General features: G+C 37.9%; 1 protein-coding gene across 1 annotated transcript in view; it reads left to right on the top strand.

The window, feature by feature from the left end:
• minar1 (membrane integral NOTCH2 associated receptor 1) overlaps nucleotides 1-27,018 on the top strand; it is a 50,503-nt gene that overhangs the window by 12,450 nt on the left and 11,035 nt on the right. The window contains exon 3 of the mRNA XM_073859016.1: nucleotides 376-630. Coding sequence (XP_073715117.1) covers nucleotides 376-630 — 255 coding nt within the window. The remainder of the gene's footprint in view (nucleotides 1-375; nucleotides 631-27,018) is intronic.

Raw genomic sequence — 27,018 nt, 5'->3', positions numbered from 1 at the left:
CAAATCAGCAAGCACCTTATGTGACTCTGTATAGAGCCCATTTCCCAGAGAATCATCAGTTTTTATCGATTGATGATGGATTAACTGGAAGGCGGGACTTTCGTCGCCAGAGCGGCCATATTGAGGTCCCCTATTTTTAGTAATAGAAGTGCTCAATCTTGTTATATCCAATATCTTTGGTACAGAGTCTTTAGACATTTTTGTTTGTCCTAAAAGAAAGAAAACAATTTAATTATTTATGTTTAAAATGGTCCTCTTTGTTCAGATAGTGTGTCCTGTGGTATCAGACTCGAAATCTCACCTACCGTTCTCATCACATCAGCAGAAAAGATAAGCTGCTCCTCTGTGACCTTTCCTCCCATTTCTCTCCTGCAGACAGATCGACAGTATGAAGCCCACCAGGCACACCGTTCCTCAAAGCCGCCCAAGGACTCCTACCTGGTTGAGCAGGTGTTCAGCCCGCACCACTTCCCTTCCGCAGTCAAATCTCACGTTAAGGGCAGCCCTCTCTACACGGATCTGCGGCTGACCGGCCTTGCTGAAGCCAAGCGTTCCCAGCCCTCCTGGACCATAGAAGAATTCAAACGCAACTCAGGAGACAAGAACAAGCTCAGCGCATTGGACTTACAGGTCAGAGCTAAAATAAGCGGCTTTCTGTTTTGATTTCGACCTTGTCAATTTGTCCTAGCCCTGGATGATTGTGCGGAGGTTGTGTGTGGTGGGTTGTTTTATTTTCAAATAAGATGGGATTAGCTTCAAAGACTAAGACATATGGGATTTGAGCCTTTTACAATGTTTTTTTTCAATCAGTGCTTCCTTTGCTTCATACTTGCAATATGTTTTTTTGTCATCAGTACTGCAGGTGACCTTGAGTAGTGTGAAATTGAACCATATTAGAATAATAATACATTTATTAATTAAGAATTCGTTTCTTAGGGTGATAATAGATGATAAAATCAATTAGTAATCTGATTTAAAACAAAACCACAAATCACTCCACATTCTTTACTGCTCAAATATTGCCATACTTAAATTACTTTTCAGAGTTTTGGGGCAATACTTATTAATGTAGTAAACTATCAACGTTATCAATGTTGCAAAAAAGAGCCGTAAGGATGATTCAAATTTAGTGAATTCAAATATATCCACATTTAGTGATGTGGTTCATTTTAAAACAGCACAAACAATGTACAATGCAAAAAACAACATACACCCCAGTACTATACAAAAATATTTTTAATAGAGTATAATTATGGCAGGGGAGTATAACTTTATACACACATGTCCATATGTTTTTGTATTTCGATATATGAAGTAATGTTGTGGAACGGAGTCAATAGGCATATAGTGTATACACTCTCAGAAATAAAGGTACAAACGTTGTCACTGGGACAGTACCCTTTCAAAAAGTTACATCCTTGTACCCAAAGAGTGCATATTATTACTTCAAAGGTACATATTGGTAGTTCAAATATACATATTTGTACCTGAATGGTACATATTGGTGTCATGGTCCTGCCAGTCTGTCATAGGTATTCATAGTTGTTCATAGTCATGTGGCAGAATCGTGGCGGTACCCCTGTTTTGTGTAGTAGCACATGGCCTTTGCTGTGTGCTGCTGTGTCTTGTCTCCCGCCCCCTTGTTTCCTTGTTATTTATTTATCCCAGAGTCGGCCCAAGGCATAAGGAACTAAGTGGTTGCTTAGGGTCCCCAAGCCACGAGGGGGCCCCCAAGAGCACATAATATGACAGTTTCATATTTAATTATTATTAGTTTTTTTAATGTATTATGTCAGTCGTGAACAATAGTGGTAATTATCCAAAAAGCCACATTAAATTGGAATTTTTTTATGTTAACTGGCTGGGTGCTGGATGCAAGGAAATTGGCAGCAGGTGTGCGGGAATTCGGGTCAAGTGGTTTGTTCTCCAAACGTCCACAAAACTAAAGGGGACTAAAGGATTGGGTCAATATAGGTGCCCTACTGAAACAGGATGAAAATAGCTTTGATCATTGCAATAACATGGTGAAATGGAAGGATTTTGCACTTTCAAAAGGGAAAACTATTGATGAGGCCTGAAATGGCCCTTTTGGAGGCAGAAAAGACTCACTGGAGAGATGTTCTTACACGCTTAATCAGCATTATTCAGTCCTTGGCAGAAAGAAATTTTGCACTCAGGGGATCTGTTGATGCATTACATCAGGAAAACAATGGGAACTTTCTTAAAGAAGTGGAACTGATTGCTAAATTTGATCCTGTCTTGAGAGATCGCGTGAAACGAATTGAGAGTGGAGCACAGCATATCACATACTTGGGAAAAGCTATCCAAAATGAACTGATAAGCTGTGTCAGTGACAAAATACTGGACAAAATGGTGGCAGATATCAAAGATGTTAGCCACCAAGAACAGATAATATCTGTTGATAAAGGAACACTTCTTAGGATTTCTAATAGGATTTCTAATAGCTCCTGAATCTACTGGTCTTGTCCACACTAATTTTTAACAGGCTTGAAGAATTAAACATCCCTTTCCAGGACTGTAGGGGACAATCGTATGACAATGGCGCAAACATGAAAGGGAGAAATAAAGGAGTGCAGGCTAGGCTGTTAGCAAAATAAAAACACATGCTTTTTTGTGCCTTGTGAAGCACATACCTTAAATTGAATGGTTCCAGATGCTGCAAAAGCATCCAAGGATGCCAGTTGTTTATTTGGAAATGTGGAAATACTTTACAGACTCTTCTCAGGTTCTCCTCAAAGGTGGGCCATCTTGCAGAATTATGTGAATGTCACACTCAAGTCCTGAAGTGAAACGCGATGGGAGAGCCAGGTCAACAGTATTGAACCTTTTCGCTACCAAGCAGGCAAGTTCAGAGAAGCTTTATTAGAAGTCAGGGAACAGGCTCATGACTCTACAGTGAAAGTTGAGGCCCATTCTCTTGATGAAGAAATTGGATCTTTTAGATTTCAAATTTGCTGTGTAAGCTTCTTCAATCAACCAACATGCAGCATGATGTCGCAGTGAGCCTCATAAAGAAAAACAAAGACAATTTAGTCAGTTATAGGACAACTGGTTTTAAGGATGCACAATCACAGCAAAAGAGATTTGTGAACAAATGGACACTGGTGCTGAAGGAGAAGGCACTTTGCCTATGGCTGATCACACATTTCAGGAATCCAGTAGGAGATGCACAGGCAAAATTAATTTACTTTAGTTAAGTTGTTTATGGATAAATAAATAAGCCTACAATTAGTAAATGTAAAATATATATATATATATATATATATATATATACGAAAACAAAAGATGATTTAAAAACTGCACGCCAATACAGTATGCTGTTCATAAACACCAGTTGCACATGTTTGAATTAAGTTTTCTTAAAATGACATTCATTTTAATTTATGTCATTTATTTCATTTTAAGAAAACCTAATTTAATCATGTGCAACCGGTGTCCAGAAGTTTTTTTCAATGCATATGTATGTATATGTAATTTAGGTTATAGCGTTCATTTGAATTAGAGAATCCTTCTCTAATATATCTTGTACCAATTTCGCTTGAGTCGCATAGATCTTGTGGCGGTGGCCCGCCTCCTTTTCACAACAAAACAATTGTACATTGTTCCAAACCAAGCGAGATACCTTTTTGATACAATTTATCAGGCACGGACATTAACTTACCGGTCTTACCGGTCTTTCCGGATTCTTTATTATTGTTTGCTATTTCTTTCCTGAACTCACCACTTTGTTTTCATACCTTTTAAACTTTTTCCTGCCAGGCTCGATTTGACAGAATGAGTGACTGATGGGTTATAGCAGCTTTGGAGAATTTTCTTTTTGAATTTTGGAGTTTTTTCTATTTGTGAATTCTTTTAAAAGAATTGCCTTTTCATCCTCTGTCCAGGACTGTCTGTCTGTTATGTTTTTATGTTTGTACCTTCCATAGCACAAATACAAATGTGGTTTTAGCAAGGGTTTGGATTTGTGGTTCGTTATGTCCAATTTACTGTTAGATGTAGTAACTATAGCAACCGTGGCGATCTTTGCCGAATGTTGTCAGAAACTACTGTGAAACGCTTAGCATAAACACTTAGGTAAGGGTGACAGTTAAGAAGTTTGTTGCAATGCTCTTAATGAAATTCCTTTCCTCACTTAAAGTGGAACTCCACCCTAAAACAACATTATGCTCCACTATATTTCATCACATATATGTATGTGCTGCCATCAAATGTACTAACTCCATAAAAAAATTTAAGCTTTTAATTGCTACAGTAACGGTGATTTGACGCGTCTTCAAATCACCCGAAGAAAAATACACGACTACATATTCTGAACGTTCTGAATGGGGGCGGGTCTTGAGGCGAGATAATTGACAGTAGATGATATGGTTCTTTGATTGACAACTGCAGAGGATGAGCTTACGTTAGCTTGCTTTGCTCGTGTTTAATAACAATAACTTTCTATGTAGTATGTTTACCGTAGTTACAGTACACAAAACTAAGCCAAATGATGTTTTAGATATTTTGACCATTTTACATTACCTGCATCCGCAGAAAAACTGGGCTGAAAAACAGTACTCAAAGTCCTCCTGACGGAAGTGCTGGCTGCATATTCTGATTTTTGAGTAATCTGTTAGTGGTGTGTCAACTGATGGTCGCGTTGAAGTAAACAATAAAAACTATCTCCCAGTGGCTTGAACTTGTTTTCCTTACATCCACATACTGCACAGGTAGTCATCTTTTATCAAGGGTTTTGGTGATTTCCCCTTCAGAGACGGTGAAAACAGTTACTCTTGGGTTGGGTTCTGCTGGCTAACTTCAAGTTGACTTGAATTGATTTGAGGGCAGGTTGAGCGGTAAAAGAAGATATTAGACTTGTCCGACTTCATGCGGCGCTTCAAGAATCGACAGTCGGATGACGTCAAAGTACCGCGACTGTCTTGCTGCGCCTCATGAAGTCGACCAAGCCTGAAGGCTGCATCAATCTGTGGTTAGTGGGTGGAGATAATGACTCCGTTTTGCGCAGTGCATTCTGGTTAATTTAGTCCATCAAAGACGATTACGAAAATTCCACTTCAACACACTATCAGTCTAATTTATTGAAATCGTGCAAATTTATTTTTTCTCTCAAGTACAATGCAAAATAGAAATAAATTACCTGTGATAACAGGCTAGAATGTCTTGGGTTCAATTCTGCTTTAAGGAGTTTCATGCATCCGGCCCTGGTCAGTATGCAGGAAAGAGCCGCATTCAGATGAGCTTGATGCGTTGTCATCCAAAACAACCATAAAAAAACTAATTTCAGGGGTACAGTTAGGAGAACGATTACATATATGCTTTCGTTATTGAAAAGGAGAGCAATTTAAGCTATGAAGCTTGCAGGATGTATTAATTATTATACCAAGACCTGCTATATGTCAAAACATCATAGTAATTCCTAATATCACGACCCATTTAAAAGTCATTAATTTGATTCACTCAGGGTTTTGAAGTCGACATGAAATTGGAAGACTCGTTTTAGTTTATGTACTTGATGTTTTTCCAATGAGAAAGAAAGGTAGGGTGATTTTACACATAGGATCTTAAAAAGTGGGCGGGGTTTAGCAAGCAATCACATTGATCGAAGCAAAACGTAAATTTAGAGCAAACTATTTTGCGCAGGTGAAATATTTATCTTATTTTTGAAAATTTACAGTCATAAATAATGTGCAATTAAATTATTTTAAAAGTCTATTAAAGAAACAGTTGTTATGTTTTGTAAGCATTTAGTGATCAAAATGTTTGAATGTGTTTGAATGTAAATACATCTAGATAAAAATGGCGGTGTGTTGGCTTTACTTCGTTCTTTATGTAACATGATTATTGGTTCTCCTAAAACTCGTCATATGAAACAGTCACAAGACAAAAAAACAATGATTGTCTTACATTCTGGTGCGGAGCCGGCATGTAGGGCTGTTGAATATAATAGTTTTTACGATGCATCGCTATGCCACTTTGAACGATTACTTCATCAATGCAAAATTAAAAAAGCAATGCTCTCTATCTCCCTCACTCTCTCTCTCTCTCTCTCTCTCTCTCTCTCTCTCTCTCAGATAAACAAAATACATTTTGGGATGGTCTTCCTTTGCATTTTTTCAGTGGGCGGCAGAGAAACAATGGCAGTTACTGCCGATTATCATGTAGACCTAATGAGTCGCGTTTAATTACTATTCTTTACTTATTTTAATGTCTGACAAAACATATGTCAATAAGACTGCAGTGTATGATAGAGACCATTAGCAAAAGTGCTAACGACAGTCTGACTTTGAGCGCAAATGTGAGGTAATGACACAACAAATATGCTAATTAGTAAGTCAAGAATCAATTCTGAATTTAATCTGGACCCTAAGCGGTAGGACACACCAAAGCTTTTTTATGGGGCTGAAAACGCCTGGAGGACGCCAAATGCCAGCTGTTTTTTCAGCTGAGCACTTTGGTAGCTGTGATACTTGAGCTGTGAGCTGGTTGGTTGTTGTTATACTTGTCCCACCCCTCTTCCACTGTGATTGGAGGGCCGTGTGAGAACTGACATTGATAAGCGGAACTTTTCACCCCAAGTTAAATGTCTTTCTACTCTCTGTGCTCAGAGCTAAGCACGAAAAAACTGCAGAGTGCCTGCTTTTAGCGCGGAAAAAAACTAGCTGCTGGCTTATTATTTATATTGGAAACAGTTGAAAACATGCACCAGCTGTGGGCGTAAAAGCTTTGGTGTACACGCCCCCTAAGAATCGATTCTGAAAAGAATCGTGAGGGTCAAAAGATTCCCCACCTCTACCAGCTTGTTTACATTCAAACGTGACCATTTGTGAATTTCACGAATTGTGATTTGATGTTGTTTTTATCTTTTTCAGAATCCTGCCTTGCACACATCTCTAAAGTACAGTCACAGTTGTTTTGTTTGTCTTAGACACTGTTTATCTTTTGCTTAGCTATATTTAAACATAATTGTGTGCTCTTGAAAAAGCGATGGAAATTAAAGGCTGTAGTGTAGTAGACACCACTCTGCAAACATCTTTTATAAAAAAAAAAACATAATCTATGCTTTCTGTTTTATTGACTATCTCTAGAGAGATATTCTTCGGTGTGCATGAGAATAAAAAACCAGTCTGAATTAGATAGTATGGCATAGAAAATGACAAAATTCTTTGCAGGCTTGTGATATATTCTGCATTTTTGGGATAAAATCTTTGTTGCAAGGTCAGCCAAGTGCAATGAAAACTAAGTTATCTCTTATTTTGCCCATTTGCAAGACTATAGGCAATACTAAAGGCCTGGTTATCCAACCATAGCATGAGAGGTGCAAGAGACAGAAAACATCACAAAAAAGCAAACACTGCTTGAACAATGCTCGTTCAAACCTCGAACAAAGAATGGTTTATTATTTTCAGGCCACAATGCCAACCAATTCCAATTTTTTTCACAGATGTCCAAGACAAAGTGGAATTTGTTGCAGCCAGGTAAACAGCAAATACTGTACCTTCGATGTTTGTCATTTCTTAAATCTTTGAACAGTACTACTACAGCATGTATTATTTATTACTATTTATTTTTAATTTCAACGTTTGCTAATACATTATTGAAATAGAAAATATTTTATAGTACCTGTTAACATTATTGCAATAACGCTAGCATTAATGTTAATACAATTTTGTATTTGTATGAACTGACATTAATGTCATTAACATGAATAAATGCTATTAAAACTAAAAAACAAATATGAAAGGGATAGATTTGAAATTTGGTGGACCTAGATGAAATACTGTAGGGTGAACCTTAATGCCTACTTTCAAATTTCATAATATAGTAGTGGTTTAAAGAATTACATTATGTTTTTTGAGTCATGGATCGAATCATTTTCGGATCATTAAAAAAGGCGGATGGGGAAAAATAAAGCATATAAAAATAGAAAAGAACAAAGTTACAAATAAAGTAAGGTCTAAAAGTTGTATTTAGGTACAGAAATAGAATGAAGTGAATAATAAAACTGTCTTCATTCTATAAATGAAATATAATGCATCTTTTTAAAGCTACGGAAACGATTTTCCTGTTGTCTTATGTGGTTTCATTAGCATAATGACACAAACATAAGCTGATTTTTTTAGGGTACTGTCACTTTAAAGGTGGTGTGTGTAAATTTTAAGAAGTATCTAGTGGTGAGAGCTCACCCCACAATTTAAAACGCATACGGTAGCTGCCACATGACAAACACATTGTTGTCTGAGACAACGTAGGGACGAAATGCACTCTGTAAAACAGTTTGTTTATTTAGAACTACTGTAGAAACATGACAGCAACGTAAGGGGATGTAGGGGACCCGCAATGTATGTAGATAAAAACTGCTAATTAAAAGGTAATAAAAACAATAAAAAAGGTAATAAAAACAATACAGATCATTATGTAAGGTCTTTATACACCATTAATAATATAGTTATGTATATTATATAGCATTTCTGTCAAGAGATCCTTCTAAAAGTTACGCAATGCACCTTTAATACCAGATCAGCACGGATCCATAAACTGACACACATCTGATTTCTTTCTAAACTGTTTTTGTTACTTTAAGACATAACTTACTGTTTTTATAAAAATAATTCCCAAAACTGTGGTATTTTGAGATATTTTTATTTGCTCTGTCAATCGCACAGAGATTCTGTGTTTGCATACTTTTTGAAACATGCGTCTCTGTGTGTGCACTTGAGTGTGCGTCCATTTAAGTACACTGTAAATAAAATCTGTAGAAATTACAATGGTATTGCAGCTGGGTTGCCGCTAAATTATCGTAGATTTAAATTTATGTTATTTACTGGCAAGAGTTTGTTCAAAGTTGAATAAATTTTAAATATCAACAAGGCTTTATCTTTACAGAATAAAACTATACAATAACAGCCTCATGCAACGCATTCTGGGAACCAGAAATCATCATCAAACCTTTTCTGTTTTTTGCTTCAAATTTTGTTTCCCAGAATGTTTTGCTTGATGCTGTTTTTCTAGTTTTATTCTGTAAAGACAAAGACTTGTAAATGTTTAATGTTCATTTAACTTTGAACAAAATGCTGCCAGTAATAACATAAATTAAAATCTATGGTAAGTTAAGCTTTTTTTCGGCTGGTCATTTTTGACTGGGAACACAAAAGGTGTTATAGGGTTCTGAACACAACCTGAGGGTTAAATAACTTTAATTCATATTGTTTACTCATGGCATCCTCATTTTCAGCTGGGAACTGGCTTATCTACTGCTCAGAAGCTGCTTGCATAATATTTGCAAAGTCTATGAATCGCTGTGTATACACAAAAGGCTAATATTTTAACTAAAAAAAAATGTTGGCTTGTAAATAGTTTGACAACGGTATTATCTGAATAATTACGTTGCTAATGCTAATCATTAATAGGCTTTCTCTTTAAGTTACCTGTTGTTGTCACTTTTGTTTGTCCTCTTGAAAATAAATCTGTAAGTTTGGCACATTTGGCAGCATCCTCCTCCAATGGATTTTTTCTTCAACCTGTTGTTACGCCCTCCTCCTCTCAGACACGTATTGTTACGGTAGGGCCGGCACAGCCTACCGGAGAAAAGTTTTCTGGGACGTGCTATGGACCGAACCAACTCTATGGGAGGGGAGGGGAAAACTCCCTCACATGGTACAACCCATGCAGAGGCTGCGCGCTGTCAATGCGAAACGTGTGAAGTGTCATTTAAGAGAAGATAGACTCACTAACGTGACAAATGTAAAAAAAAAAGTGTATGTGTGTGTCTGTGTGCACAGAAAACCACTCACTTTAGCATCTTCTTGCGCTAAAATTGTTTAAAAACGCTTAAATGTTAATATTTAAAAGGTTTAGAAACACATGCAAATGATACATTTTCGATACAAATACTTATTTCTCAATTATGCGTATTTGAATGATTATTATTAAAGAAATTATTATCATTTATGCATAATTTTTTCTGCTGTCCCACAATTTGTGGCTCTTTTGACTGGGTGGACAAGCCGTCAATCTGAGTGGGCCAGTGTCACCCTGGCCCTCATGTAGCATCTCCACTGTCACTAAAAAATGTATAATTTGCTGTTAAGTCAGCCAATTACCAAGCAATACTTACTTTTGTTCAGTCTGTGGTGTAAAAGGTTACATTACATTACATTAAAGAAAAAACACTTAAGCAAAGCCTGATCAGTTTAAAGTTGTACTTGTAGGCGAATTTTTGATTATTTTGCTATCTTCAATTGACTATATCTTCCTGTACGCACTAGTAAAAACATCAAAAATTATATCTGGTGCCTAAATAATTGTTGGTTTGACTGTATCTTCGATGGTCTGAGGGTCAATTAAATTCGTATTATCTGATTGTGTACCGATTGTGATTTAACCGCTGGCAGTTATTCAACCTACAGTACTGTAATTAATTTGTGAGACAGTCTACTACAGAAAGATGGCCAAAACCAGTACAATATAAAATAGTTTAACTCTGAGTTCTTGTCATAATTTATTACCATTATCTAAACTAGCAAATAAACTGTGATAATGTGAGAAATATTAAAGGTATCTGAATAAGTTTTGGTTTCACTGTATGTGACTTTTTTTAGTAGAACAGTAACAATTTCAGCTAAAACCATGGTCCTTGGTGATTCATAAAATGATTCAAAAAGTCCTCGGGTACCATTTCTTCGAGATACAATAAAGCAGTTACAGGCTATACTAAAGTAATCTCTGTGGCTCTTGACAATCTATTAAAGTCTTATGAAGTGAAACGATCGGTCTGTACAAGAATGTGAAGGTTCTTTATAGCCTTATTACCTATAATTTGTAGCCTCAGGCAAACAATCTAGATATCTTCGTATTACATTAATGATGTATGTGCATTTAAATGTCAATAATGCAACAGGACGGTTGGCCTGATGGTAATCAAATGAACAGCAAATTTTCATTATTTGGTAAACTATTTAACTCATGTTAATGAATGAGATATTACTGTAAAGTGTTATGGATTTATTGTTATATTGTTGAAAACAAATTTCCCAATATTTGGGGTTATACATTTTTCTTCAAACTTAAAACCCATGCTGTTTGTCTTTCATGCTTGGTGTTTTGTCCGTGGTTGTTTGGTTGTGTTCTGTGATGGAAGCACATGGCTCTTGTTTGTTCTCTTTGTGCCATTTGCGGCTCTGTCATGTCTAATCACATCCCTTTGTTTTCTTATTAATTATCCAATGACTTGATCATGGCACCTGTTGCACCTTTTATCCCTCTTCAGACCTATTTAATGACCTTGTGTTTGATGTCCTGTGCTTGCCCATCGTCTTAAGCCTGGGGTAAACCTGACAATTTTTAAATCTTAAAGCAATGTTAAATTTATCGGAGACCAAATTCAAAATGAAAGTTTCAATCCACTTTTAACATTAAATTCTCAGAATACATTGACTCGATGATCAGACCAAATCGGCACCAAACGTTTTTATTTATTAAAGTCCATACTTTACGCAATTTCAGCTTCTTTGGTTATATTCATGACGAGAACCGGTTAATCTAAAGTTATTTTACACTGTCCAAAATTATAAACGCAACACTTTTGTTTTTTGCCCCCATTTATCCAACATCATGAGATGAACATAAAAATCTAAAGGCATATTCGGACGGGATTAGTTTTACAGGGGGACCTCGAAAATCGTGCTTCCTCTGTGTTTTTAATCCCGTCCGAATCAGCCATGTCTGTGTTTTTCTCTGACGACCTCCATAAAAATGACCTACTGTTTTTCGTCAAACTCAGAGGTCCTCTGAGAAATTTTGTAGGATTTGTAAGTTATTTTGATTTGTTAAAATTAAATGAATAAATAACATTTTTTGTAATAATTTTACATTTAAAGCAAAATATCAAACATTACAAACACGTTTATTCAGAGCAAGTGATCTTCTGGAACGCCCAAATGCATGAAACAGACACTCCCATCTCTGGAAGATTTTTATCACAGACGTTAATAACCTATATTATAAAGCATAGACTCATACTGTGTATTCATTAATATTGCCTATTTTATAATTTAATTAATACCTAATTACATTAAAACTGTGTACTTTTACTTGAGTAAAACTACTTTAATGTACTTAAATATTTAATGTAAAACAAAAACTTGTATTTATGAAATGTAATAGAGTAAAAATTAATTATTTTTCCAAAGAAAAATAAAATACAAATACTTGAAAAAATACTTTTAAGTAGAAAATAAAACCTCTGCTTGATAGTGACCCTAGCAACTTGTCAACCCACTTGTGGACATTGGCATCAATGATCTATTTATTTCGCCTTTCGGGTTTTTTTGGCGGTCTGTAAAACAGCTCAGAATTCTTGTTAATCTGTTAGTACAGTTTATCACACAACAGCTTTTTCCTATTTAAACGCATTTTCCCCATGTTTTTGCTGATTTCACACTGTACACAAATTCTGCCACTCTGTCTTTTGCCACTCAATGGGCGTAACCGAAGTAACTTTCTCCAAAGGTGATGTCACGTGCATACCTGCATCTATAAAAGGCTACTCTAAAATGTGTAATATTGACAGTGTGCTTTACATCATGATGGTTGCATCCTTATAAAGAAAGCATGAAAAAACATTGTTGGGTAATTTCCCCGACAGGGCTCATATTGGTCCAGGACTAGGCCTTGGTTATGTGAGGAAATTTATGTATTTTTTACAATTAAACCCTACAAAAAACAATACTGGTGTGCATCTTGAGACAAAACAATGGCATTTATATATGTTAAGATATGTCAGTGCAAGATGTTTTTAAATTAAGACAGCTTAAACATTTTAGTCCTGTCAAGAAAACCGCCCCTTTAAGTACAAGCCTATGAGGGAGTGTGTAAAAGTGGAGAATTATGCTAAGATAGTGCCATGCCTACAGTAATGTGAGTACACCCTAAAATATTTTATAAAACGGTTAGTTCCAATCCTTGATTCTGATTGGTCAATCGGTGTGCTTTATTCATGATAAAACACGGCTATGACCGCTTCACCCAACGGTTCTGTTGATTACTGTGCCCTTAGCAACACCCTTAGCAACCACACGTATCGGTTTGTTGTTTTTATTTGAGCTTTCATGCATATTACACATTGGAACATATTTTTTTCATGGTCAGGGACTATTTTTTTCAGCGGAAGGAATGCTTTTTTATTGATTTAACTTCATGAAAGTTTTATAAAAGCAATAAGGTACTTGAGGCAAGTGCTGTATCGTGAATAAGTAATGGCTGAAGGGTTTGCAGGCACTCCGCTTTGCGTCGTGCCTAACAACGCCCTTCAGCCGTTACTTATTCACGATACAGCACAGCCTCTCGTACCTTATTGTTTACACATAGCCTATGTAAAAATTCTGACAAACACCAGCCAATGAGGCTGGTACCTTTCTAAATTGTTTGTTTCATTTTTTCTTTCATGTACATGCATATTTTCAACATTATACAATGATAGCAATGATTAATAAGTTATTTTTTCAAGAATATTTTTACAATATTTTAAGAAACCAACCATTTTATGACTGCTATACTAAAATAATCTCAGTCATAGTTACTGCTAACTGTTTATGTAGTGTCCTAGAGTTAAATATTAGTAAACTAAATATTAATTTCATATCTGAAAATACAGAACAGTATAACACATTAATGTGTTGATTTTCTCAGCAACAATGCAATTCTGTAGACTTGACAGAGGTTTTCCTGAAATTTTTTGTGTAATGTTTGAGACCTGACAGGGTGTAAGGATGTAATTTGTCTTACCTCCCTTAAACTCATCATCTCTCCTTTCTGCTTCCCTTTTCCTGCTCTGCACAAAAAATTGTTGATGTCCACAGAAGCCAATAGTGATCGAGTCAAAATAAGATTAACTTTATAATTTAGAAACGTACTTTAGTTTCGTCATGTTTTCATGAGCTAACTCAATCGCGTGGCGTCAACTGGACTTTTGAATGCGGTTGTGCGTGGATGAACGCAAAGACGCCCGGACATGGATTTGTGCGTGTAAATTTGTCAGTGCGCCTGCTGCGTCGCTTTTAGAAGCGTACGTTGCGTAACTACATTGAATATAGATCCTTTTTTGTCGCTATTATCTTTGAAAAGGAATACACTAGTTAACTGCTAAAATTTTAACTTGAGATTTACACTGGGGCACAAAAGATTTAGACTGGGGCACGTCCTTGTGTTTTCTGATAGACGCACTCCGTTCGTTTTCACGGTTTCTCGCGCTGGTTTCACTGCAAACTGCACGCAGCAAATAGGTGTATGAAACATCATCACGTACAGTAGCATTACGGTACAGTGTTCATGGGAAATGTAGGAAGTACTGCCAGAGGGATACATTTCAGAGAACAGAGCTTTATGTATCATGCATCCAATGCCTCATGCATCACCTGCCAAACTGGCTAGCAAGTTTTTATTAACATTTGCCAAAATGAATTTTAAGCCGCATTTGGCGGGTTGGTGGGTGTTAATTTAGAATCCTGCTGAAAATATCTTAAGACATGTTTGTATAGCGATAATGCAGTGTTTTATATCAGTCTGCATGATTTTTGAGAAACGCTTTGGAATGGGGGTCGGGCGGAGTACCAAAACACACCAAAAAAAGGTACAGATTCTATTGGGGTAGGGGCGTGTTTGTTTAGGTCATTTCAAATGTCAACATTGGCTTTCAGGGATCATGGATCCCGCCTTTAAGGCACAAGTGCATCCAATATCACCGTCTTATTTTCATTTAAACAAAAAAACTCATTTGCACTGCTCATACTGCTAGTAGAGTCGCTTTGCCTTTGGTGTAGAAGCGCCGTCTGTTTGTTTCGCTTTATCACTTTGAATTCAATGTAGAACTTTAGAAGCCCACTAAGACATTATTTGACCCTGGGAAGATTCGAAGAAAAAAACTATCTCTGACATTAAACAGTTGGAGGCAGTGCAGGAGATTGGAATAGGAGCCCATGTTTTTAAAAGTTTAACTCTTCTTTTCTGACGCTAAAAAGTTGTGGCAGTTTGATTTCTACCGAAAAAAAACAGCTAAAATCAGCCTACACTTGTTTTCTGCTGGTTAAGCTGGTGTTGCAGGATGGTTTGACGGTTAATCCGTGTCATGTCTTGTCTCTGTTCCGATTGTTGTCACCTGGACATTCATTGATTAATTACCTGCCTCATCACACCTGTTTGTCATTTAGTCTGTGTGTATATATACTCCTGTTTTCTGTTTGCTCACTGCTGGATCATTGTCATTACTCCCGTTTGTTCCTGTTGTGCTTACCTGTCCGTTGTTTCATACTCGTGTTTTATTTTCCTGTTTTATATTAAATGTTATTTATTTCATTGAACTCTGCATTTGCGTCCTCACTCTCCTAACCAATCGTGACAGAATAATCCAGCCATCAAAGGACGCAGCGACTTCGCGATGGAGTGCTTCACCATATATTTTTTGAGGGGGAGTAGTGGGCACTGGGATCTGCAAGCTTCGAATTCCCGGTGCCCCTTGGAGCTTACCGAGAGGGAATGCTCGAAACTCCAGGCTAAGCTCAAGTTACCCGTCGCCATGCCCGATTCATTCCCCCGGGGTGGCGGCCGCGACACTCGAGCCGGCTCCTGTGAGGGTCGAATCGTTTCTGTTGGTTCCCCTGCTCGTCGAGTCTTCTACTCCGATTCCTGGGAAGTCCACCACCGTGCTCGATTCAGGGCTCGGAACGGACGCCACGCCTGATTGTTTCCCCGGGGTGGTCGCCACCGTTCGTGAGCCCGTTTCCCCAAGATGGTGGGAGGTGACTTTTGGGGGGATCGGATCCTCGTCGATTCCCAGGAGGGTCAAGTCATCTGCCTCGGTTCCTGAGATGGTTGTTCCCGTTTTTCCGGCTTCGTCCCGGCCTCCTACCCTGCCGGTTTCACCCCGGTTCCCTGCACTGCGGGGTAATCCCGGCTTCGTGCCCTGCCGGCTTCCGCCGGCTCCACCTTGGTCTCCAAGCCCTCCGTCCCTCCCCCAGATCCTCCTTCCCAGACTTTTTTTAGTTTATGTTGGAGTGTCTGGCAGCCACTCCATGGGGGGGGGGGTAATATCACGGTTAATCCATGTCATGTCTCTCTTCCGATTGTTGTCACCTGGACATTCATTGATTAATTACCTGCCTCATCACAACTGTTTGTCATTTAGTCTGTGTGTATATATATACTCCAGTTTTCTGTTTGCTCATTGCTGGATCATTGTCATTACTCCCGTTTGTTCCTGTTGTGCTTACCTGTCCGTTGTTTCATACTCGTGTTTTATTTTCCTGTTTTATATTAAATGTTATTTATTTAATTGAACTCTGCATTTGCGTCCTCACTCTCCTAACCAATCGTGACACTGCGGTTACGCCCACTGACTGGCAAAAGACAGAGTGGCAGCATTTGTGTACAGTGTGAAATGAGCGAAAACATGAGGAAAACGCGTCTAAATGGGAAAAAGCTGTTGGGCTAATAGATTAACAACAATCCGGAGCTATCGTTTTACAGACTGCCAAAAAACACCAAAAGGAGAAGTAAATTGATTGTTCATGCCAACGTCCCCAGACCACAGGTGGGTTGAAAAGTTGCTAGGGTCACTATAAAGCAGAGGTTTTACTTTCTACTTAAAAGTATTTTTCAAGTACTTGTATTTTATTTGTGTTTTTCTTTGCAAAACATACATTCCAAAGCATATTGTCATAATTTTTATTCTATTACATTTCATAAATACAAGCCGCAGCCGCTATGAAAACCAGCCATTTTGTTGAACATTTGCTACTCGACAGGGTGAGTTCCAGCGTGGTCATGTGGAAAGTAACGTCAATGCATACCCTCTATATGGTGAAATGCCGCTACATCCAAAAGCCAGAGGGTGCTCTCATGCAGAAACTTAATATGCGCTGCAGACGAACAATCATGCACACGCAGCTTTAGGAAATGGTTTAAGGATATATTTAAATTTCTGTTCTTAAAACCACTCAGGTATTTTCATGATAATAAAGAATATATATAATGATTATGTTTGACAAGTGTTGCTTTTTCAAATGCAGTCTTACTGATTCAAAAGCCATAGTACATGAAATAGCTGTGCATAATATCTGGGTGTGATAGCTACAGTGTCACACAGGAAATTTTTAAATAACTCGTTTTATTTTCGGACCAGGAATACTCTTAAATCTAAAAAGAAAAGAAAAACTAAACAAATGGTTCTTGATAGGAGAACTTTGGATTGATCTTCCTAACACACCAGCAGTATTGATACAGTTTCAGCATATCAGAGAGGGAGACTGGTAATATTGTCTGTGGACATAAATCTATACGCTACATGAAGTGGTGTTTACAAAACATGTCCCTGCTAAAATATCCAACATAAACCAGCATGAATTCCAACGCATCATCTGTGTCAGAGAGGCTGTTTCTAAATTGTTTGGGTGGCGCAACAAAGTATAGGTTTTACATTCAGATAACATATTTTTGCCAGACGTGTATTCCTTATGCAAATCAGCCTGAGGATGGCAGTCTGAGGTTGACCGGCAGAATCTAAAATTATACATCACCATGTAGTAATTTTGTATTTGAATATTCCTTTTAAAATGTTACGAGTTGTGGAAAATTCAAGAGAGGTAAACAATGGCAGTTTTACATGGAATTACACCCTGGGCAAGACCCCCTTCGATTACCCCCCAACCCCACAAAAAAAACCTCACTAAATTCAGCACAAACAGTTAGGGGTGGAAAATGCACACAAGTAATGTTTTTAGTAAGGCATGTTTGTTAAAACTAATTATATTTCCTAATTAAACTAAGGCCTAGTCCTGGTTTAAGGTAAATCCCTGTCCGGGAAACCACCCCATATATTTTATGTTATTAAAAAACATAGATGAAAGAGAAATATACTTTTCAATGGCAAAAATCATTAATTACAACATTTAAAAAACACACTTAAGAGAATTGCAGATAAGACAGAAAAACACACTTTTTAAGGTGCACAATCTCCACCTCCAACAATACATAAAAAATGTAACAAGAGCAGAGAGCAACAATAATATAAAATATTAAGAATAATATACAAATAAAATATAGAATAAATATTCTAAATAACACAACTCCTTTATCACACAAATGTGTCTAATTATTACACAATTGCACTACGAACAGAAAACACAACCTAAAACTTGGCTGACCTCGATCCTCAACAGATTTCATAGTTGTTGAATTAAAACCAAATTACTGTTGTATAGACATAGCAAGCATCATAGCAAAAAGGCTAACAAACTTACCCTCTAATAAAAACCGCTCTATGCATTTTTGGCGGTTTTTGTCAAACAGCGACCCCTAGAGTCCCTGGAGAATACTTGCAACTGTCGTATTTTCCAACTCTCTAGCACACCTTTGAAGATAATGACCAGGTAATGTTTCACAATTTCATACAAATATAAGGCTACTGCATAGTCTACCAAACTACAGATGATGGTAATAGGATAATAAGAAGTTTATTCCAAGTGTAGCGTTTGCTGGCTTATAACGTTTTTACATGATTGCAGATAAATCACAAGTAAACAGTCTATAGTCTATGTTTACTGTATCATTTCATTTGTGTTCTTTTATTGTAATGTAAACATTACAAAATGCCATGACAAAGTTAATTGTGTACCTTGCATTATTTCATAACATTGGTCTTTATAATGTTACTTTACATGATTATTGCTATTTATCATTATAGTTTGCAAATTGTGAATGTTCACGTTACACTATTTACAACATCTAGGCTTTATTTATGTCCTGATAATTATGTGAGATATTGACAACTGTTGTCATGATAATCGCATGACATACTACAAGCAAGCGCAACAACATACAACATAGACCCGGGTGTGCCTCATAAGCCTTGATAAGTGAAGCCTCTGGCTCTTTGATCGCCCCCTGGTGGCTGGCTGCAGTACAAGTCATAACCCCGCCCTCTCCATTCAAATGTATAGGACTTTGCTCTAAATAAAAAAAATATTTACACTTCCAATAAAAGTTTTCGAAAGATGGTTTTGGTCCTTTCAAGTAGTTGTTATCACGCTGATATATGTTCAAGTGTTAATTTTTGTGATAAGTTTCATTTTAGCTTGTAATTTGATGCTATAGAAACGGGGCGTGTCGCTATGATTGGAGTGATTGAATTGGCCGCGCGAGCGTTTGGGCGGAAGTTTGATACCGCGGCTCCGCCTCTGGCTTCACGGACGATTCCTTCTGCGCATGCCTCGGCTCCAAACTGACGTTTTTACGTAACATGGCGGCGACCGTCAATAGCATCCAGCTGCAGCCCCGCAGACTCACCTATGGCTAGACACCAGTGGCTGGACACCAGTGGATAGACAGCCTACGCCATTTCCGTTTCGCCGCCAATTTCCGTTTTCACCGCTGGATGAACAGCAATTTTATTTCATATTTTCACCTCTTGATAGACAGCATATTTTTTATATTTTCACTTCTGGATAGACAGCATATTTACTTTATATTTTCACCAGTGGATAGACATTCTTTGCAGGCTTAATTGCACACGTCTTTTGCGTATTGTCATTTTACTTTAATGACTTAAAATATATAATAAAACAATTCTCAATAATATGCTTAATATTATAACATCAATAATTCATGCAAACTGCATTCACAAGAACCACCTTGAAAATATATCAGATTATTTCACTATTTTTTGTGACTTAAATTCAGCCTAGATCAATGGACTATAACGTTTTGTCATTACAACAGACTTGTACATGTTAATTGACCACAGTTTTTTTTTTTTGTAAATGTAATCCACTTCTGTTTTTAAAATATACGTAGATTCACACGATCAGACAATTTACCAAACAATCCAGATCAAATTAACACTTCGTGGTTTTGCAAAATTTATTGGAAATTTCACACATCTTAGTAAAATTAGACAAATCTGACCATCAGAATGAAGATGCAACAGTCAGGCCCGTAAGGTTGTGGGGGAAGTCCGGATTTCAAGAGAAAATAAAATATGAACAGTTTCAAATAAACTATTGCACACTGTGCACACCACCTTCCTTCCCCCTAAAACTGGCTAGCTAGTTTGTGCATTTGAATTCTGACATGACCGATAAATCAACGACAGTTTATTATTTTTTCTTACCGCTGACATGTGCATGCCCGCGTCAAATTTGAAAAGTGAATGACGATACGGAAATGACGTCAGCTGTCCATCCACTGGTGTCCAGCCACTGGTGTCTAGCAAGAAGTGAGTCTGCGGGGCTGCAGCTGGATGCCTCTCGCGACCGTGGTCGGACATTTTTGGCTTCAATTCATTACAATGGTGGGAGGCGACGTCGCGTCGTCCATCTTTTTTTACAGTCTATGCATAGACCGCAAACAAGCTTACAGATAAGAGATTTACTTACTCAGGGCTTAAAGTTTTTCCGGCACCGTGCCGGATCTCCGGCGTGCGACGTTGGGGACGAATGTAAAAAAAATCAGTTTAAGTTCATTCGTTCGCCTACAAATAGTATGAGAGCCACACATATTTCACGCTAACAAACTAGCCAATCATAAGTAGGATGGGGCGGGTCTTTGAAGTGTGGTTGAGAGCCAGCTGCAGATGCCGAGCGGAGACCGAAGACAATTGCTTGCTGCTTTGACCATGGTATGGCTTTGACTATGTAAATATAAGGAGTGTATAAAAGCGTTACAGGAATTCTCGTCGAGTTGAAATGCTGTCTCGCGCCTAAAGTATAAAGTTGCGTTTGTGTCAAAATGTTTGCTTGTATTATATTATTCTGTAACGCGTTAACGCACGCATCCACGCAAACCATCACCCTGACGAACACACGCATACATTCGCGCCTCTTGATGGTTCGTTATTCTGGTGCGTGCATGCGTTGGTTAGTGCATGTGATTACAGAATAATATGATGACAAGAAGCACGCGGAGCACTTGATGCAAAAGACAAGTGCACTTGACTGGCTTTCCAGACACCTAGGAATGTTTAAGTCGCAACATCATTTGAATTAAGTAACTTTAATGTTACATTATCCACTTCAAATGAAGGGTGCAAAGATTGTGTAATAAATATTAGATCAATAATTAATATTAGGGGTGTGACGAGATCTCGCGAAATTAATTATGTCACAAGATTTTTCGTGGAGGTGAAATGCTGGGCGTTTCTCAAATTAATTAGTAGACTGTATATACGTCATAAAGACTGTCTTATTAGGGAATATTAAGAATTATAAAGTTTACTAAATGTATTTAGTTGATCACGTTGTTGTAATATGCTTATGACTTGCGAATGCAATGCTCAGTTAACCAGTTAACATTAATAAACCTTGATGACGTATGCATGCATACGCGACGTCCGGAGAATGCAGCTTTTTGTTTAAACATTTCACAGTGCCTGTATTATATATGTCTTTTACTGCATGTGCTTTTTTGTTTGGGTTTCCAATAATGTTCGTTTGGGAAATCAAATCGTATAAAGTCTGAGACGCGTTGTGATTGTCTGTTGATCATATGTTGTCTCAGTCAGGAGATTAAACCCTTATCTGAGTTTATATAATTTAATGTCTGCATGCTCTTGCTCAAGAATAACAGTAAGTGTATCATTTCTAGTGTAAAGAATTTGACAAATATTAAAGATTCAAATGAATTTAAACATTGGCTAAAAATAAGCATGTCTCCGTCTAAAGTGAAAGTGTAGATAACATCCGCGAGACGAGTCTTCTAGCGCCCTCTGCAGGCATTTGTTATAATACATAAAGCTGGTTTATTACACAGGCTAAATAAATGTAATGTGTTTGTTATTGTAATTAGGGCCCGAGCACACCGGGGTGTGAGGACCCTATTGTTCTTCAAGGAGTTATTTTTTTTTTTTCTTTTTCTCCGACTTCAGCGGGACTTTAGAGGGCCTAAACATACTCGAAAACTCATGAAATTTTGCACAGATGTCAAGAGTGATGAAAATTTACATGTGGTGTAGGCTTTAGAATTAGGCGTGAGAAAATGGCTCTATAGCACCACCTACAAATTTTCAACGAAGCAGCCCTCGGACTGTGTTTGACGTACAATTACGAAATTCGGTACGCGTCTGTAGCATGACAAGACCTACAAAAAAGTCTCTTGGAGCGAAGCCGTAAACCAAACAGGAAGTCAGCTATTCGGAGTTATTTTTGTGATTTGGGCGCAGTTTTTGTCATTTCCAGACGTCATACTTTAACTAACTCCTCCTACAGTTTTCGTCGGATCATCTTCATATTTGGTGAGTGTCATCTTAAGGCCTTTGTGATGCTAAATTGCGAAGGATTTGACTCTACGTAAAAATTTGTGTCGGTTCTGGCCCGACAAAGTTTGATGTTTTCCAATGAAACAGGAAGTTGCTGGAACTCATGCATACAATGTCCGATCTGTCCCAAATTTCACATGATTGCTAAGAGTCCTGACCTGAACACATCTACATAACAATTTTCATTTATAGCCATAGCGCCACCAGCTGGCAACCTGAAGGAACATGTTTTAGCGCCACTGTCAAATATTGAATGAAGCAGCCCTTGGACTGTGTTTAACTTACATGTACGAATTTCGGTATGCTCATGTATTATTACAAGCCCTACAAAAAAGTATCTTGGAGCAATGCCCTAAACCAAACAGGAAGTCAGCTATTTTGAATTATTTCTCAGATTTTGGCTCAGTTTTTCTCATTTCCAGCAGTCATACTTTAACTAACTCCTCCTACAGTTTTCGTCGGATCATCATCATATTTGGCGAGTCTCATCTTAAGGCCTTTGTGATGCTAAATTGCGAAGGATTTGATTCTATATTAAAATTTGTGTCTATTTCGGCCAGCCAAAGTTTGATGTTTCGCTATGAAACAGGTTGCTGGAACTCAGGCATACAGTGTCCGATCTGTCCCAAACTTCACATGATTGCTAAGATTCATGACCTGAACACATCTACATGTCAATAGTCACTTATGGTTATAGCGCCACCAGCTGGCAACAGGAAGTGACATGTTTACAATGATTATCCAATGTCTGATCTGTCCCAAACTTCACATGATTAATAAGAGTCCTGGACTGAACACATCTACATGTCAATAGTCACTTATGGTTATAGCGCCACCAGCTGGCAACAGGAAGTGACATGTTTACAATGATTATCCAATGTCTGATCTGTCCCAAACTTCACATGATTAATAAGAGTCCTGGACTGAACACATCTACATGTCAATAGTCACTTATGGTTATAGCGCCACCAGCTGGCAACAGGAAGTGACATGTTTACACTGATTATGCAATGTCCGATCTTTCCCTTACTTCACATTATTAATAAGAGTCCTGGACTGAACACATCTACATGTCAATAGTCACTTATGGTTATAGCGCCACCAGCTGGCAACAGGAAGTGACATGTTTATACTGATTATGCAATGTCTGATCTTTCACTTACTTCACATTATTAATAAGAGTCCTGGACTGAACACATCTACATGTCAATAGTCACTTATGGTTATAGCTCCACCAGCTGACAACAGGAAGTGACATGTTTACACTGATTATGCAATGTCTGATCTGTCCCAAACTTCACATGATTAATAAGAGTCCTGGACTGAATACATCTACATGTCAATAGTCACTTATGGTTATAGCGCCACCAGCTGACAACAGGAAGTGACATGTTTACACTGATTATGCAATGACCCATTTTTCCCTAACTTTACATGATTAATAAGAGTCCTGGACTGAACACATCTACATGTCAATAGTCACCAGTGTTGGGCAAGTTACTAAAAAAATAGTAATTCGTTACAGTTACTAATTACTTCTTTTAAAAGTAACTGAATTACTCTACCGGTTACTGTATATCAAAAGTAATTAGTTACTTAGAAAAGTAACTTTTAAGTTACTTTTATGTCTGCTTTTTAAATGTAAATATGAACAGTACTGAACAGTCAAACAGTAAAATGATATGGATGGGCTATTTTACACGTAAGACTCTAATATATCACATACTGTAGGAGCCTATTTTGCTTTAGATTCAACCTTTGAATATTTTTGTTAGAAATTATCTTAATATGTAAACTTAGTTTATTTATGTATATCATTTAGACCATTTAGACAAATATTCTGCATGTTTACAAAAATATAAAATGTGTTAAAATTGTGTAGTGTCTCTTTAAAAATTTGGAGACAATTGTTTCAACATGTCAAATTTTGTAAAATAAATTATAATTTTTCTGATTTCATATTTATTTTATTAAGTTAGAAACGTCTCCGCTGTGTCCTGCTGACAGGCACGATGCGCGTGCAGCAGATGAGGCAAATTATGGGTCCTCCGAAGGTTAGACCGTCTCATTTCAGTTCTCTTCGCGAACTTCTGAGCGCCTTGAATGGCCGAGTGCTCACCTTTTATTGCATGCTTAGTAGGGTGCAGCCCTTGAATTGGAACACAGCTTGTGAAGCTTGCCGCAGGGACTGCGCTCTTTGGTCATATATTGTTTGTTTTCTGTTGGATTTAAATGATACACAGGATTAAAGGAAGATATTTATTCAGAAAATGGAGTAGGCTACGTGGATTGTTTTGTCGGACGGACACAGAGCGAGTGGATTGTTTTGTCAGACGGACACAGAGCGAGTGGATTTTTTGTTCGGATACGGAGAGACTGAAACTAAAACTAAAAGCGAGCTCACACATACTATGGAGTTTTAACACGGGTGTACACCGCAGTGTGAATATTTTAGTGGAAACAACAATCGCGGATCGTTCTCTTCCATGAAGCCGATGTAAACATCTAAGAATATATGAACATTTCTTAGATTTATTACCTTTGTGGACTACAAATGCAAGTTGATGTCATACTGCGATTGCTTGGTGAAGATAATTTACAAACATGAGACCGGATGGATTATGACTTGCGCACAATTTTTAAACAAAGGTATGTTGTCCCGTTTAGATTTTTCATGTTCATTCTATATGCACTGTCAGCTATGATGAAGTGTAATGAATCATTGCGCCGCCAACTACGGTCCTGCGACGTCAGATATGTCTTGTCTATTTTTTACAAAATAGAGTAACGCGAGTAACGAACTCATTTAAATTTCAGTAATTGTAATTGCGTTACTTGATTTAAAAAAATAGTGGAGTTACAGTAACGCGTTACTCCCATCACTGATAGTCACTTATGATGCCAATAGTCAGTTACGGTCATAGCGCCACCAGCTGGTAACAGGAAGTAACATGTTTACAATGATAATGCAATGTCGGATTTGTCCCAAACTTCACATGATTGATAAGAGTCCTGGACAGAACACATCTACGTGCTAATATTTACATGTAGTCACTCATACTCACACACACTCGCTCACTCACTCTCTCTCTCTCTCTCTCTCATGCTATCTTACATGATGCTACCTCGCTGTCAATTGTAATTGGCAACAGGAAATGTGGCACATTATACTCCACTTTATGGTTCACCTATGTTTATATGCTTAAATGCCTTTTTACTACTGTTCCCTTTAATTCTTATGCCATGGTGTGGCGTTGTCATGTGTGCGAGGGCCCTTCCATCAATGCTTGCAGTTTTAATTATTTATTAGGGCCCGAGCACCGAGGAGCAGGCCAGAATGGCCTGCACCGAAAGGTGCGAAGCCCTATTGGTTTTGCTCGGATTATTATTTAGGGCCCGAGCACCGAGGAGCAGGCCAGAATGGCCTGCACTGAAAGGTGCGAAGCCCTATTGTTTTTGCTCGGATTATTATTTTTTTTATTTTTATTTTTATTTTTTTAGGGCCCGAGCACCGAGGAGCAGGCCAGAATGGCCTGCACCGAAAGGTGCGAAGCCCTATTGTTTTCCTTAGGATTATTATTTTTATTTATTTATTTTTTTTTTTTTCAACACTTGACCTAATTTGGGTCCCTTAACATACTCGAAAACTCTTGAAATTTGGCACACATGTCAGAGTCCCATACCACTAGGCTCATGCAAAGGCTGAAACACGGGCGTGGCACAGGGGCTCTGTAGCGCCCCCTGTAATGCAAAAACAAACATTGGTGCACAGATTGGGCAAGCATGTACGCACATGTACGAAAGTTGGTACGCATATAGATCTCATCGACCCGAACAACTTTCGCCCTCTAACATTTTAGCCCCGCCCAACAGGAAGTCCACCATTTTGGATTGTTTAAAAAATGCATGCGGTGAACTTTTGAATACTCCTCCTAGGGGATTCATGCAAATGACACCAAAAGTGGTGATCATGATGTCAAGACATTGGACTTGCTAAATTGCGAAGGGATTTTTGATATCTCGAACGGTGTTGCCATGGCGAAGCGGCAAAGTCATGGCGAAATCAGAGAAACAGGAAGTGTCTAATATCTATGGCAAAAAATGTCTTATTGTAATGACAAGCGGGGTGTTTGTTCATCTGAAGATTCCGATCGCATCGATGCGCCTATTGTGACTCCCGGGTATAGCGCCACCACCAGGCGGCAGGAAGTGTGTCAGTTACAAAGCTGGATTTTTTTGACAGTTCCATGCAATGTTCTTTTAAATACTCCTTCTAGAAAAATCATGCAATTGACACCAAAAGTGGTCAACATGATGATGAGACATTGTAGATGATAAATTGCGAAGGGATTTTTGATATCTCGAACGCTGTTCCCATGGCAACGTGTCAAACTTTACTTTCATTTTAAAGGCATATTTAAGCCTTACAGTTTCATGCAGTGAACTTTTAAATACTCCTTCTAGGATATTCATGCGATTGACACCAAAAGTGGTCAACATGATGCTGAGACATTGTAGATGATAAATTGCGAAGGGATTTTTGATATCTCGAATGTTGTTCCTATGGCAACGCGACAAATTTTACTTTCATTTTAAAGGCTTATTTAAGCATTACAGTTGCATGTGATGTTCTTTTAAATACTCCTTCTAGGTAAATAATGTTATTGACACCAGAAGTGGTCAACATGATGCTGAGA

Source organism: Misgurnus anguillicaudatus, chromosome 21 (genome assembly GCF_027580225.2).
Source record: "Misgurnus anguillicaudatus chromosome 21, ASM2758022v2, whole genome shotgun sequence".
Lineage (NCBI taxonomy): Eukaryota > Metazoa > Chordata > Actinopteri > Cypriniformes > Cobitidae > Misgurnus > Misgurnus anguillicaudatus.
Note: the sequence above shows the minus strand (reverse complement) of the source record. Positions and strands in the feature narration are given on the sequence as shown.